The sequence below is a fragment of the Drosophila mojavensis genome, unplaced genomic scaffold, assembly GCF_018153725.1.
Source record: "Drosophila mojavensis isolate 15081-1352.22 unplaced genomic scaffold, ASM1815372v1 contig_151, whole genome shotgun sequence".
NCBI classification, from domain to species: domain Eukaryota; kingdom Metazoa; phylum Arthropoda; class Insecta; order Diptera; family Drosophilidae; genus Drosophila; species Drosophila mojavensis.
Genome location: NW_025318684.1, coordinates 247,748 through 262,904, shown reverse-complemented (window position 1 = coordinate 262,904; position 15,157 = coordinate 247,748). Strand labels below are relative to the sequence as shown.

Here is a 15,157-nt window from a genome sequence, read left to right as displayed (position 1 = left end):
TGTATATATACAGTAAGTAAATAAAATTTAGATACACAGCAATTTTTCAACCAGCTTTATTACATTACATTAAATGAAACAAGTAGGAGTGCTTAGTGAATCGAAAGTCTTTAGGTCTAATAGTATTCAAATTATGCCTAAAAAACAAAAATCAATGTATCGATTATTCTCGATAAAAAAAGATATTGGGTGAGTTATCGAAAAAATATGATAAACTCGTACTGCGTATGGTATACACGAGTATGTATTGCCGTATGCCTTCTGAGATCTCGGCGTTCATACGGACAGACGGACAAGCTATTTCGATTCAGCTCTTCGCACAGGGGCGGATTCGGGCAATCTAGCGTAACGAAATTTATTATTAGGAAAATAGGAAATAATTATAATTTATTTATTATTGTATGCTTTTTTTTAAATAATTTTTTTTAAATATTTATTTTTATCCACAATATTTATTCTGGAACCCTTTCGGGTGTGTTTATGGCGAAAATTTCTTAAATTGCTCCGACACCTTGCCAAGTGCCAAGAGTGGTACTAACTGTTTAACTTAGCATTTCTTTTGGATGGACTATGTTCATGAAACTTTTGGACTATGGACTATGTTCATAAAACTTTTAGAACGTGATTATAACATTGAAATGCGTGAATTCGTCAAAGCAAAATATAGCAGAATTTAAAAAATCACTATATCCTCAGTTCCGATTTGCCACTCCCCTAATGGGCGTAGACATATAAGAATTTATAGAATCATAACATTAGCTTACGAGCAAAATTTCAGCGCTCTATCTGTAAAACTCTTGAAGATACAGTTTTATTCGATTTGCCATTTGATTTCTGACATATCGGAAAATGCATTTTCCGATTTGCCACGCCCCTAGTGGGCGGATCAGGAAAAACACTTATAACACTTTATAAATCTAAAAGTTCCTTAAAGAGAATCCACAAGAAATGTTATTAAATAATTAAGTTCATATAGTATGCCCACACTGCAGCCTATGCCTGTGTGGTTATGTGGATCTGTGAGTGTGTTGAACCCATTTTGATGAAATGTATGTAACAGAGCGTGTCAGATCCCACAAAGTATATATTCTTGATCAGGGTGACGAGCTGAGTCGATTTAGCCCTGTCCGTCTGTCTGTCCATCCGTCTGTACGTGTGCTTGAACGCGTCGATCTCAGAAGATAGAACTAGACAATTGAAATTTTGTATCCTAAAAATCGATAATCTGCCTCGGTTTTTTAATATCGATTAAAAACATTATCGAAAACCAGTAAAACATTTATTTCTGCTATATCTTTAAAGCCCTAGTCGCCAAAATAGATTTATATGTACTTTATAGAATTTCGATTTTGGTCAAAATATACCCCCCACCCTTATATTCACTCCCTCACCCATCTGTGTAAAAGTGTATTTCAAATACTAGAGATTTGGGCTTTGGCAAATACATGCATATCTATGTTATATTCATAATCTGAAATCATAAGGATAGTCCATCCACAATAAAAGTTATGAAACAATTAAATTTCCATAGTAAGCCACCACTGCAGCCAATGCGTGTTTATGCGCGAGTGCGTATGCCTGTGTGTGTGCGTGTGTGTGTGCATGTGTGTGTGCATGTGCGAATAATTAATGAAATATCAGTTGCTCGAAGGGTTGAGGGGATCTTGTAGTCTCGACTACAGCTTTCTTACTTGTTTAACAAGTAATGTTGATGAGCGAAGTGTACCTAAACTTTATTTGCTGACTGTATATATTATATTTTTATACACCGACTTCGGATGATCGGCAACTATTTCAAGGATAAGATATCTTAGTATAAATAGAAATTACCTTCCACAATAACGACGCATGCTGTCTCATCTGTTCCATGGCAATTCGTTGCCTTACAGCTGTATTTCCCAGAGTCTGAGGGCTTACAATCAATTATTTCCATTGTGACAACGCCATCGGAGTGGGTCATTGCGTATTCGTATTTGCTCAGCTCACGCCCATCCTTATACCACTTGACAGTAGGAACGGGCTTGCCACTTAGACAACAGAGGAGCTTACATGTGTCGCGGGCCTGCATGACGCGTGGACGTAATAGGAATGTAAAACTGGGTGCCGATTCCGCTTCCTCCTGCCAGAAGGTGTAGGGCAAGGGCTCACGACGTCGAACCGGTGTCGATTCGGTTCTATATCTTGGTTGTTCCTTTGGCAGTGGATGTACATTGAGGAACACTACTTCCTCTCTGGAACCGTAATGGTTTTCGGCGCGTATTATGTATTCGCCACGATCATCTAGCTTGACACGATTAATTATAAAGTAATAGTCATCTCCTGCATAGCGTTTCATAAATTTAACGCTCTGTCTTAACTCAATATTGTTGTGTGTCCAAGTGAGCGTGGGCGTGGCAATCGCGATGCACCTACAATAGAATTTAACGCTCTGTCCTTCGTAACAGAACTGTGACGAGGGTCGGATGACAAATCGAGGAGCAGCTTGTCGACGATCGAACACGGCGTCATGAATCTTATATTTCTCCATTAACAATTTTCGTAGTGATGAATACTCGGATAGGCGGCCAATAGGCAATAGATACTTTCCAAACTCCTCGTATTTCTTTCGCAATTTCTCCCGATATGCTAAATAACGATCGCGAGCAATCTTCTGTGTTAGCTCCCTGTGATCGCCTGTCAGCCATGGATGAAGCAGACATTCGTGGGCAGTCATTCGTTTCTCTTTGTTGGCAACAAGAAGCTTGCGTATAAAATCTTTGCCCTCGTCGGATATATGCTTAAATGCATCCATATCGAAGTCCCAATCACAGGCTTTAACATTCTTTAGAGTCTGTATATCGTTCTCTCCAGCAAATGGCGAAAGTCCACTTAGGCTATAACATGCGCAAAGAAAGCAAGCATTTAGCAGAATTACATATTTCTCAATGTTTTAATGAAATAAACTTACAGCACATAAGCAAGCACACCCGTAGCCCACATATCTGTATAGAAGCCAACTGGCTCTCTGTTTACAATTTCAGGGGCTGCAAATTCGGCTGTGCCTGTTGTGATTTTTACGACTTCGTTAGGATCCAATCGTGTGGCCAGACCAAAATCAATTAGTTTCACGTTTGTACTGCTGCGTGTCTGGCACATTATATTCTCCGGCTTTATGTCCAAGTGAATAATATTCTTCTCGTGCATATGTTTGATACCTTCGCAGATCTGTCTCATATAATTAATAACTTCGGCTTCGGTCATAACGTAACCTTCTGCAGTGATACGTTCAAATAATTCTCCACCAGATAAGCTGTGACGAATAAACGAAATTTATTTATATAATATTAAATAGTAACAAATATAATTATTAACTATAATATAATTTAATATATAACTACATACATATAGTGGCTCTGATATACGTATTTTATATATTAATAAATAATTTTTGATCTGCTTTTAAATAAATCATGATAAATATTGTATTTCTTTATTTATTTTATTTTTTTTAAGTGATAGGCACTCTATTCACGTCATGAAATATGAAGAAATTTTTAATTATATTATAGAAGAATAAGAATAGGTACCTGTCATATTTGGCTTAGTAAGTAATAAGTTATGAATTTTTCTTTTACTTACAATTCAAGTATAAGAACCATTTCGTCATCATCTTCGAAAGCATCGTGTAAGTTGATCAATTTTTGATGATGCAACTGGTTCATAATGTCAATCTCACGTCGAATCAAGTCTTTTTCAACAGCATGTGATACGGGTATAAATTTGGCAGCGAATATATTTCCAGTGCTACGCTCCCGACATCTGTGCACAACACCAAAGGCACCGGTACCGATCTCCTCAAGTATATCGTATCTATCATAAACGCTTTGATGGGAAATTTCAACGGGCTGTGGCACGAATTTCGAGTATATGTCGAATACATATGAATCGTAGTCTTTAATTGGTCCATCAGCCTTGCCGCGTATCTTTTTGCCGTTTTCATCCAATTCCCATTTACGCTCTATGGGCTTCTTCTTAATGGACTCTTTCGTCTTGATCAGTGTGCTTACCTCCGATGGATCAGATCGTCCATAGACATTATCGGCAAATATACGGAAATCATACTCTTTGCCAGGTGTCAGACCAGTAACAGCCATTGAAGTGAAACGAGTGTTTCCAACACGTATCCATGAAGAAAGTGGATGCTCACGCCTTTCAACTAGATAATTTGTAATATCGCTGCCGCCATCCCAAACAGGTGCCTTCCAGCTTAGAGATAACGAGTCTGTACCAATACTCTCAACCAATGGGAACCGTGGTGGATCTGGACGATCACTGATTTGCACTTGAATTACAGCCGTATCCGACCCAAGTTCATTCTCTGCCGTTATTCGGTATGGGCCAGAATCGAGCCGCGATCCATCAAGAATGGTTAATATGGCGTGGCGGTCTTTGACTTCAACATTGTAGTGTCCGCCAGATTCAATTTTATCTCCATCCTTTACCCAATTAATACGGGGTTTGGGGAAACCAGTGAATGGTATTTTAATGACAACATTTTCCCCCTTATCAAAGTAAGCAGTGTCTCTGAATCGTGGTGGAACATTCAACTTCGGCGCAGCTACAAATTGTCAATAAATTAATTTTAGTGACGTTGATATAGTATCTGACTCTATTTTCATGCTTATTAAAAAAGTGAAATGAGTCTATTAGATTTGTTCAATGTGTTTTTTGCTATCCATCTGGGAGAATATATACTCATAACTAATTGGGTTAAACTTTTCTCGATACCAGGGGTAAACCTATATGCACTGAAAATGTTAAAAATATATAGTCGCGTTGTCTACAGATGTGTCTACGATACATTGGATATATACGTGCGTCGAACCGATAGAACTCACAACTTACAAAGTGTTAAAGCTATACATTCAGGTAGTACATTTCAAATTTCAAGTCACTAAATTTTGTGGATTACGAGACTGAGCTTGTGAAGAATATACTTATATACATATATAATTTATTATTTTATTATTATTATTCATATTATTATTATTATTATTCATATCCTTTTTGAATTTCTCAAAAATTATATCTGGTCATTGAATAACGACGATTTGAAAATCGGCGACCACAAATTGTAAGCTGAAGGCACATGCTTTTCGAAGATAACAGCTGATTTTAACAGCTGTTAGGCTTAACAGTGGACTGTTATTCAACATTTTGGGTACAGTACCTTAAAGTTTGGAGTTTTATTAAGATGGTAAAAAAAAAATAATACATTTTATTATTTCGAAAAAAAAAAAAAACGACAAAATACGATGAAAATCGGCAAAATTTCCCATAAAGCACTGCAGCCAATGCGTGTTTATGTGTGCGTACGTATGTCTGGTTGTGTGCATATGCGAATAATTATTGAAATATTAGTTGCTCGTAGTCGAGCAGTCTCGACTAGAGCTTTCTTTCTTGTTAATGGGCTCAGCTTACAATAATAAAACCTAATAGTCAAGATTCTTATAGATCCTTCGAGGAACTGATAATTCCATAATTCTTAGCTTCTTTTCTGCTTACACAAGAAATAGCACATGTCCACATATAAATACATGTGTAATTTACATTTAAATCAAATTCAATGCTTTCTTCGACTCAGCTAGTGGTGTTAATGTGGTAATGAAATACTTACTCATAATGGCGAGAGCTGCACGTGTTGACTTGGCACCGGCTTTATTTACGGCACGACAAACATATTCATCAGCATCTTCGCCGAATACGTCGTTAATATTCAAGAAGTGATTATCACCCTCGGAATAGATGTGATAGCGAGCTCCACTCGTAATCTCACGCGCTCCTTTATACCAAGTTATGGTTGGTCGAGGAACTCCGGTGATTTCACATGTGAACTGTGCATTATGGTTTTGTATGCAGTTCGCATCACGTAGTGGCTTCACAACAACAGGAGGTGTTGCCGCCTTTGGATCGACTATTTTAACGGCCTGCGAGGCGGTCGACGGTTTCGAGAGTCCAGCTGTATTTTGTGCGAATACGCGGAATTCGTACTGACGACCTTCAATCAAATGATGACAGTTGATTTGATTTGCAGCACAAATAATTTGATTAACTCGTTGCCAAGTATCGCTGCCAATTTCTCGTTTCTCAATCCAATATCCTTGTATATAGCTACCACCATCCAACTCCGGTTTGTTCCATTCTAAATGGACAAAGTCTCCACCAATCTCAGTAATGTCAGGAATGCCAGGAGGTGATGGTGGATCGATTGGTGCCTTGGCACGAATTGGATTCAAGCCTTCCAATGGGGAACCTATGCCGTTTTCATTAACAGCCATTACGCGGAATATATACTCTTGGTTTTCGATCAGACCTTGCACATTGAAGTTTGTATCCTTGCAGGTGCTGGACACAGTGATCCAATGGGGTGACGATATATCCTTCCGTTCAACCACATAATGAGTTATTCTCAGACCACCATCATACACTGGTGGACGCCAGGCCAATATACATGAATGCTTGTTGATATGGGAAATTCCTATTGGTCCAACGGGTGCTGAAGGCAATCCGGTAATACGTGCATCAAAACGTCCGACTGCACTACCAGAATCATTGCTGAGCTCAATTTGATAGTTGCCACCATCGGTCTTAACGATATCGCGAATAAATATAGCAATATAATCATCAAAGATAGTATATTTAAAATGAGATTCGTCAGCCACATCGGAGATGAGCTCGTTATTTCTGGTTATCTTCACTGAAAGTGGCTGATCGCCGGAATAGTAAATCTTAATTTTTGTATTATCGCCCTCTGGTAAATACAACTCATCGGGGCATCGGTTTATAATCGGTGGTGAGCCAACTTTAAGATAACCAGATGTATGCACAAATCCAAGCGAGTTAATCGCTTCACAAGTATAGTCACCATCATCGCCAGATTGTACATTTGTGATGTGTAAACGAAAGGCACCGTCTTTACTATCACATGTGAAACGTCCTCCAGGTTGCATCTGGATTTCTTTACCATTTCTCAACCATCTGGCTGTGGGACTTGGCTTACCAGATGCAGCGCACTGTAACGTAAAGTCTTTGCCACAAGGTGCAATCCTGTCTTGTAATCTCGATATCCAATCTGGCTTCTCGCCACCTAAAATTTCGCAGACCTTAATGGGCATAGTACAATGGCTGGGCTCTGAGCGTCCTGCAGCATTAATAGCAAAAATTCGGAATTCATAATCGCCCATTTCGATAAGGTTAATAACTGTGAATTCAGTATCGAGAACATTGTAATCATTACATTTAACCCAAACAGCACCCCCAATATCTCGACGCTCTATAATGTAACCAGTAATGCGAGAGCCTCCATCGCTGAGTGGCTTCTCCCATTTTAGATCAACATAGTTCTTGCCCACTTTCGTAACCTGTGGTGTACCTGGAGGAGATGGTATATTAAATTTACCCTTCAGCTTGAATCGCATTGATGGAGGAGATGGTTTACTGTAGCCAGCAGCATTCTTCGCTTTAATACGGAATTCATATTCGCTACCATTCGTTAAGTTGTACAATTGATATTTAGTGTCTTTTATTAAATACTCATAGGTATTCCATGACGAGTCATTGACGATGTCACGGTATTCAATTTGATAACCCTGAATGCGAGAGCCACCATCACTGGCTGGACGTGTCCATATTAATGTTACATTGCCAGAATCCCAATCAATTACCTTCGGCTGGCCAGGTTCATCGGGAACAGTGAATTGATGTTTGGCAGTTATGGGTTCAGGCATGTCTAGTGACTCTGATAGTCCATATTGATTCTCAGCTCTTATACGAAAATGGTATTTGTGATTGGGTTCCAGGCCCATTACATCGTAATGTGTATTGCGTACAAAACTGCTAACCTTTACCCATGTACCACTAGTATCCAATTTCTCAACCACATAATTTGTGATTGGTGACCCACCATCGTCAAGTGGTGTCTTCCAAGCTAGTGTACACGTATCTGGTGTGATATCATAGGCATTCAATGGACCTTGTGGTGCACCAGGTCTGTCAACAACGGTCACATGACAGGATGCTGTGTCGGAGCCCTTGCTATTTGTTAATGTAATTGTATAGGATCCAGTTTCCGAACGCTTAGCACATTTATTGTGGTAAACTGAGCTGTAATCATCTGTATCAAATCGAATGCGTTCATCGGCTGATACTTCGATACCATTGATATTCCAAGAAGGTGTTGGCCGTGGATTCGCATGATATGGTACAGTTATATGGAATTCATCACCAGCAATTACAGTCATATCCCTTATAGATAAGTCAGATGTTATTTTTGGCGCGTGGGGCGGACGGCGACAGAAAACAAGCTCGCTTGATGCACTAAATGGTGATTGACCCGCCGCATTGACAGCAGCAACTCTAAATTCATATTCTGCATTTTCTATTAAGTTGGGTATCTTGCAGGTAAGATCTGGACAGAGGGCATGAACAGCCTTTGTCCATTTGTCTTCACTCAAAAGTCGCTTCTCGATTACGTATCCGGTTATTGGTGATCCACCATCATGTTTGGGCTTAGACCAGGCAATCGTAATACTATCCTCTGTGGAATCTATGCCACGAGGTATGCCAGGTGCATTTGGTACATCGAATGGATGCCTTGCTCTGATGGGCTCTGACGTTATGGCTGGATCTGATTCACCATATTTATTTTCCGCAATTACTCGGAAATCATATTCCTTACCAATTGTCAGATTACGTACACGTACAAATGGCACAGTACAGTAGCTACTGACTTTTGTCCAAGTTGAAGAACGAGCCTCTTTTTTCTCAACAATATAGTTCTGAATAGGAGAGCCACCATCATCTAGTGGCGGATTCCAATATAATGTCAAAGAATCACCCGCAAATTCATCAGCACGCAAATTGCTTGGTGCTCCAGGTCTATCCAAGACTTTTACGTTAATGGTAGCCGTATCATAGCCGTGTGGATTTTTAAGCTGTAGTCTATACTGCCCTGAGTCCGATCGCCTTGAGTTCTTTACAACGAATGAAGCAGCGTCATCAGTTAAGTGCTGGTGCACACGTTGATCATCATCCAGCACAATATCATTTGAATACCAGAATGCTGTCGGTTTTGGGAAAGCAACATATGGTACGTGAATGCTGAAATCGTCTCCGGCACGACAAATTATATCGCGAACTCCACCTAAGTCCATGCATGGCTTATTGGGCTGTTCTTCAATTTGTATGGGCTGTGATGGTTTGGAAGGATCTGACCGTCCAACATCGTTTTCTGCAATAATGCGGAATGAATATTCTTCGCCTTCTTTCAAATCTGGTACCGTAAACACAGTAGAATTAATTGGTATGTCATTAATTGGTTTCCAATCTTTTGAATTTTTAGGTCGTTGCTCAATATAAAAGCCTTTGATTTTGGATTTTCCATCGTTTCGCGGAGGCCGCCAGGACAATGTAACACTATCCCTTGTGATGCGGTCGGCCTTTGGTGGTTCGGGTGGATCGGGACGATAGCGTTGTAGTTCAGCTGACATAAGATCAGATGGCTTTGATGGGCTGCCGGGACCAGCTTCATTGACAGCAGTTACACGGAACTCGTATCTAGAGCCTTCACGCAAATCGGGCACTGTATAGCTGGTATTCGGCGTTGGATAATTATTACACTTAATCCATTCGCCACCGCGTTCTCGTCTTTCTACAATATAACCTGAAATCGGTTTTCCGCCGCAATAATCTGGTGGATGCCATTCCAACGATGCTGAGCTTGGGGTATATCCAACAACTTGAGGCTGTGTGGGTGAACCTGGTGGATCGAATGGGGACTTTGCTACAACTGGCTTACCTTCGAGAGCATCGGAAATGCCGTATATATTCTCAGCTGTGACACGGAATAAATATTTTTTTCCTTCAGTTAGCCCCTTGACTGTGTAATTTGTTTTCGGGCAGTAGCCAGGTACAGGCTTCCAATCATCAACACCAAACTCTGTAAATTCAACAATAAAGCCTGTTATGTCACTGCCACCATCATCTGTCGGTAAATTCCATTGCAATGAAATGTGATCAGGTGCTATCTCAGTGTAGGTCAGGGGACCTTCGGGCGGCCCTGGTTTATCAACTACTATTATTTCAATATCAGCAGATTCTTTTCCGAATTCATTGGATACTGTAATTTTATATACTCCAGAGTCTTTCCTAGTTGAATCATCAATACGGAAAATTGTACGCTCCGTATTTGTGTCGAATGAGATTTTACTACCGTCTGATAATTTTATGTCACCGCGCTTCCATTCAACCGTCGGCGTTGGTGCACCAGAGATCGGAATATGAACGCTGACTGGTTCACCAGCACGTACTTTAATACGTCTGCCGAGCAAGCCATCGAGATGGAGTTTTGGCTTCTCCCGCATGGGGCGCGCATTGAGTGTAGATGATGGCTCTGAAGGTTTGCCATTTCCGGCTGCATTGACTGCCGATACTCTGTATTGATATTGATGATTTTGTGATACTCGGTCATCCCTATATTCGGTGGTCGGAGTTGGCTCTCCATTAATTTTGATCCACCGACCAGTATTTACATCTCGACGCTCAATATCATAGCCAATTATGGGTGAGCCACCGTTGCTTATGGGCTGTTTCCATTTGATAGTAATATGATCTTTATCACTGTCCAATAATTCTGGTTTACCTGGTGCTCCAGGGACGGTGTATTGACTTTTAGCTATAACAGGCTGATCCGATGCTAATGGATCGGAACGTCCCTGCAAATTCTCAGCCATTACTCTAAACTCGTATTTAGTACCTTCTAAGAGTCTCGGAACAACTGCATGATTGTATTTTGCGTTAACGTACGAAACAGCAGGTACCCAACCGCCACCATGTGTTAAATCCCTTTTCTCTATGACATATGCAGATATTTCAGATCCGCCATTATCTTTTGGTGGTTTCCATGATATGGTCACAGAGTTAGCAGTTATTTCTTCGTACTCTAATGGGCCATCAGGTGGGCCGGGACGATCGAGAACAATCAGTTCAAAGCTACCCTCATCGATGCCAGAATCATTGCGCAATAGCAAATGATAAATTCCAGAATCTGTACGTTGACAATTAACAGTATGGACAACAGTATGGTGTCCTATTGTGGTAATGGTTGATCTTTCATTTGAGTTCAATGCATTGCTCCTGTGCGTCCATATCGCTTCTGGTGCTGGCTCGCCAATAAAATCTATATCTATGTGGAATATAAGTCCGGCCTTAATACATACTTCGTGTAATGGTGTTATAATCTTTGGTGCCAAGTAGCGTGGCTTGGCCGTTATCATATCCGATGGTTCGGATGGCTCGGACTGGCCAGCTTGATTGACAGCAATTACTCTAAATTCATATTCTTGGCCCTCGACAAGTTCTGGTACAGTTGCTGCAGTCTTATTCGGAGGTACGTGAACAACATTCACCCAGTATGGGCTTCCCTTTTCTTTCTTTTGTATAATATATTCGGTAAGGGGTGCACCACCATCCGATTTTGGTGCAATCCATTGTAGGTCAACATGATCGCGATCCCAATCGGTAATACTTGGTTTACCGGGCGCATCGGGCTCATCAAAGTCATTCTTGGCAATAATGCTTTGTGATGCTTCTAATGGATCCGACTCGCCAATTGCATTGACAGCCTTAACACGGAATAAATATTCCTTTCGATGAACAAGACGTATAATATCATGAACTGGATGGGTACTCATGCCCGCATCTGACCATGTTCCTCTGGACAAGTCCATTTTTTCAATAATGTAATGCAATATTGGTGAGCCTCCATCATCATCGGGCGCCTTCCAACCCAAGTGGCAGCCATCCCTGGTTATCTTTGTGATATCCAGTGGACCCCTTGGCACTGATGGACGGTCAAGTACTGTTGCGTGTGCTGATGCATCAAATGAACCGTGCTCGTTTTTCAGTATCAAAGTATATCGTCCTTCATCAGATCGAAGCGCTGAGGGTATTTCAAATGTCAGTTCATTTTGGAAAATATTTGACTCAATTCGTCTATTTGGTTCTATTTCCTTGCCATTGTAAAGCCATTTAATTGTCGGTCGTGGTGAAGCTTCTATTGGTAGCGTCCAGCCCAGACATTTACCAGCATGAACAGTTATATCATTTAAGAGAGACTTATCAAAGAATGGGGCCAGGAAGCGTGGCTTGCATATAATGGTTGCAGATGGATCTGATGGATCGCTCTGACCACCGCGATTCACAGCAATTATACGGAACTCGTACTCTCCACCGTCTGTTAGATCGGCTATATGGGCTTTTCGCTCATCTCCAGGTATAACAGCAGCACGTTCCCATAGTCCGAATTTGGGTCTCTTTTCGACAATATATGAAGAAATAGGTGCTCCACCATCCCTTTTAGGTGCAGCCCATTCTAGGTCCACAAAGTCCTTGCCCCAATCAACAGCTTGTGGTTGGCCTGGTTTATCTGGATGGGAATATGGATCCTTAGCTGTAATGGCTTGACTAGTTGTTAAAGGCTGTGATTGCCCTTGTTTGTTAACAGCACGTACTCTAAAATTATAATCATGGTTTTCAATAAGATTATCAGCACGAATCTCAGTGCCAGCACATTCCCCGACTGGCACCCAACGCATTGCTTCATTGTCCATTTTTTCAACGATATAGTGCGTTATTTCGGAGCCACCATCATCTTTGGGTGGTCGCCAACGCAGTGTCATTGAGTTTTTGGATACCTCATCCCCACGTAGTGGTCCTTCGGGAATAGTTGGAACATCTAGTACAGTCACTTTAACAGTATGGCTATCAATACCATTAATATTGCGGGCAACCAATTTGTAGGATCCAGTATCTGCCCGTTTAGCATCTAGAATACGCAATTTCGTGCGATCATCGAAATTTGAGATTTTCACACGATCTGCATTTATAACCATATTATCTTCATGGGTCCATTCCTTACTTGGAATTGGCTCTCCACTAACTGGCACATCAAATTCAAATACGTTTCCTGCACGAATTTTTATATCCAACATAAAATTCTTATCAATTTTAGGCGGCAAGTTCTTGGCACGCGCAATATGCGGTTCAGTCGCATCGCTTGGTATACCGGGACCAGCTTTGTTTACTGCTCTGACACGGAATTCATATTTAACACCATCAATCAGATCAGGCACATGACCGCTAGTTACATCGCCATCGACTTCAGCGCACTTCTCCCAATCTGGTGAATATTTGTCTCGCTTCTCGATTACATAACCACTTATAGGTGAACCACCATCGTTTTCTGGCCTTGTCCATTCCAAGTCCACAAAATCTTTGTCGAAATCTTTAATAGATGGAGTTCCCGGCTTGGTGGGTTCATCGTATGGATTTTTGGCTTCAATGGCACGAGGTGTTGTAAGTGGATCTGATATACCTTGACGGTTCCTAGCACGTACTCTAAATTTGTATTTATGTCCGGGTGTAAGGCCTATCACTTTTAAACTAGTGCTTGGTCCATCTGTCTCTGCTGCTGGTACCCAACGACCAGTTGCTTCGTCCATTTTCTCTACCACATAGCTATCGATGGGCTGCCCACCATCGTCATCTGGTGGATTCCATTGCAGCGTGCAACTCTCTGCATTAACATCTTCCACTTTAAGTGGTCCATTGGGTGGGGATGGCTTGTCAATAACAGTTACTTTTACATCAGCACTATCTTCTCCGTTAGCGTTTTCAGCAAGCAGAGTATATAGACCAGAGTCAGAACGGGTCGCATTAGTTACTTTAAGTTTGGTATTATAGGGAACATGGGTAACTTTCACGTTATCTTTTGAATACACCTCTTTTTTTTTAAGTAGCCATTTAGTTAAAGGTGCTGGTTCTCCGGATACTTTACAATCAAATGTAAAAGTTTGCCCAGCCTTGATGCGTACTTCGATTAAGTTGGAGCGATCAATAACTGGCGGCTTATTGCGCGACTTGGCAACAATGGAAGGTGTTGCATTCGATGGTTCACCTGGCCCAGCCGCATTAACGGCGCTAACACGGAATTCGTAAGCTTGGCCTTCAGTTAGGTCAGGAACACTAGCCTTGCATTGATCAGCTGGCACTTCCAAAGCCTTTTCCCATTGACCATATTTATCTTTCTTTTCAATGAGATAGCCAACTATTGGAGATCCCCCATCGCTTAACGGTGGCATCCAAGTCAAATCGATGTGATCCTTATCCCAATCGGTTGCTCTTAAATTTTCAGGCTTTCCAGGCTCGTCAAACGGATTCTTGGCTATAATTGATTCTTCGCCAACTAATGGAGCCGATTCACCCTCTGCATTTACAGCCGATATCCTAAATTTATATTCATTACCGGGCGTCAGACCAGTAATATCGGCCTGGGGCTCGGTTGATCGTCCACATGGTAACCAACAACCAGTTTCTGGATCTAACTTATCTATTTGGAAATAATCAATAGGAGTACCACCATCATCGTTAGGTCGTTTCCATTTCAAATGACATCCTTCCTTATGTACATCAGATATCTGAAGTGGTCCATTAGGCGGTGTGGGCTTATCCGTAATTATTACATTAATCAGGACGCTATCCTTGCCAGAGCTATTTGTAGCTGTTACCAAATATTCACCAGAGTCACCCCTTTGAGTCGGGCGTATAACAAGTTTGGTGTAATAGTCGGGCGTTTCAATTGTTGTATTTTTTCCAAATTGCAAGGGATAATTCGAAAATTTCCAATCCACTTTTGGTGCCGGCTCACCAATGATAACAGCGTCCAACTTTAGCGCTGTTCCGGCCGATATTGTCACATCACGTAGATTTCTGCGGTCTATCTTTGGTGCCAGATAACGCGGCTTAGCTATAAATGTCTTGCTTGCATCAGATGGCTCTGATTGTCCACCCTTGTTTAACGCAGTTACTCTGAATTGGTATTCATTTCCTTCTATTAGCCCATTCACAGTGGCGATAGGGGTAGGCGAGTCCGTTTCCAAGGCTTTTTCCCATAGTGGACTATATTTATCCTTGATTTCAATAATGTAGCCTATGATAGGGGAGCCCCCATCACTAGCTGGTTCATTCCAAGAAAGTTCTGCTTTGTTGGCTGACCAGTCTGTTGGTTCTGGGGCGCCAGGTTTGGAAGGTACCGCTGAATAATACACAAGAATTATAAGTT

General features: G+C 41.2%; 1 protein-coding gene across 10 annotated transcripts in view; it reads right to left on the bottom strand.

Annotated features, from left to right (window-relative positions):
- The window catches only part of LOC6585777 (twitchin), a 62,769-nt gene that overhangs the window by 3,325 nt on the left and 44,287 nt on the right, over positions 1-15,157 (bottom strand). For all 10 annotated transcript variants that reach the window (XM_032733046.2, XM_044007049.1, XM_044007046.1 and 7 more), the window contains 4 exons: positions 5,657-15,130; positions 3,619-4,597; positions 2,948-3,289; positions 1,831-2,873 (listed from right to left, as the gene is read on the bottom strand). In XM_032733046.2, coding sequence (XP_032588937.2) covers positions 1,831-2,873; positions 2,948-3,289; positions 3,619-4,597; positions 5,657-15,130 — 11,838 coding nt within the window. The remainder of the gene's footprint in view (positions 1-1,830; positions 2,874-2,947; positions 3,290-3,618; positions 4,598-5,656; positions 15,131-15,157) is intronic.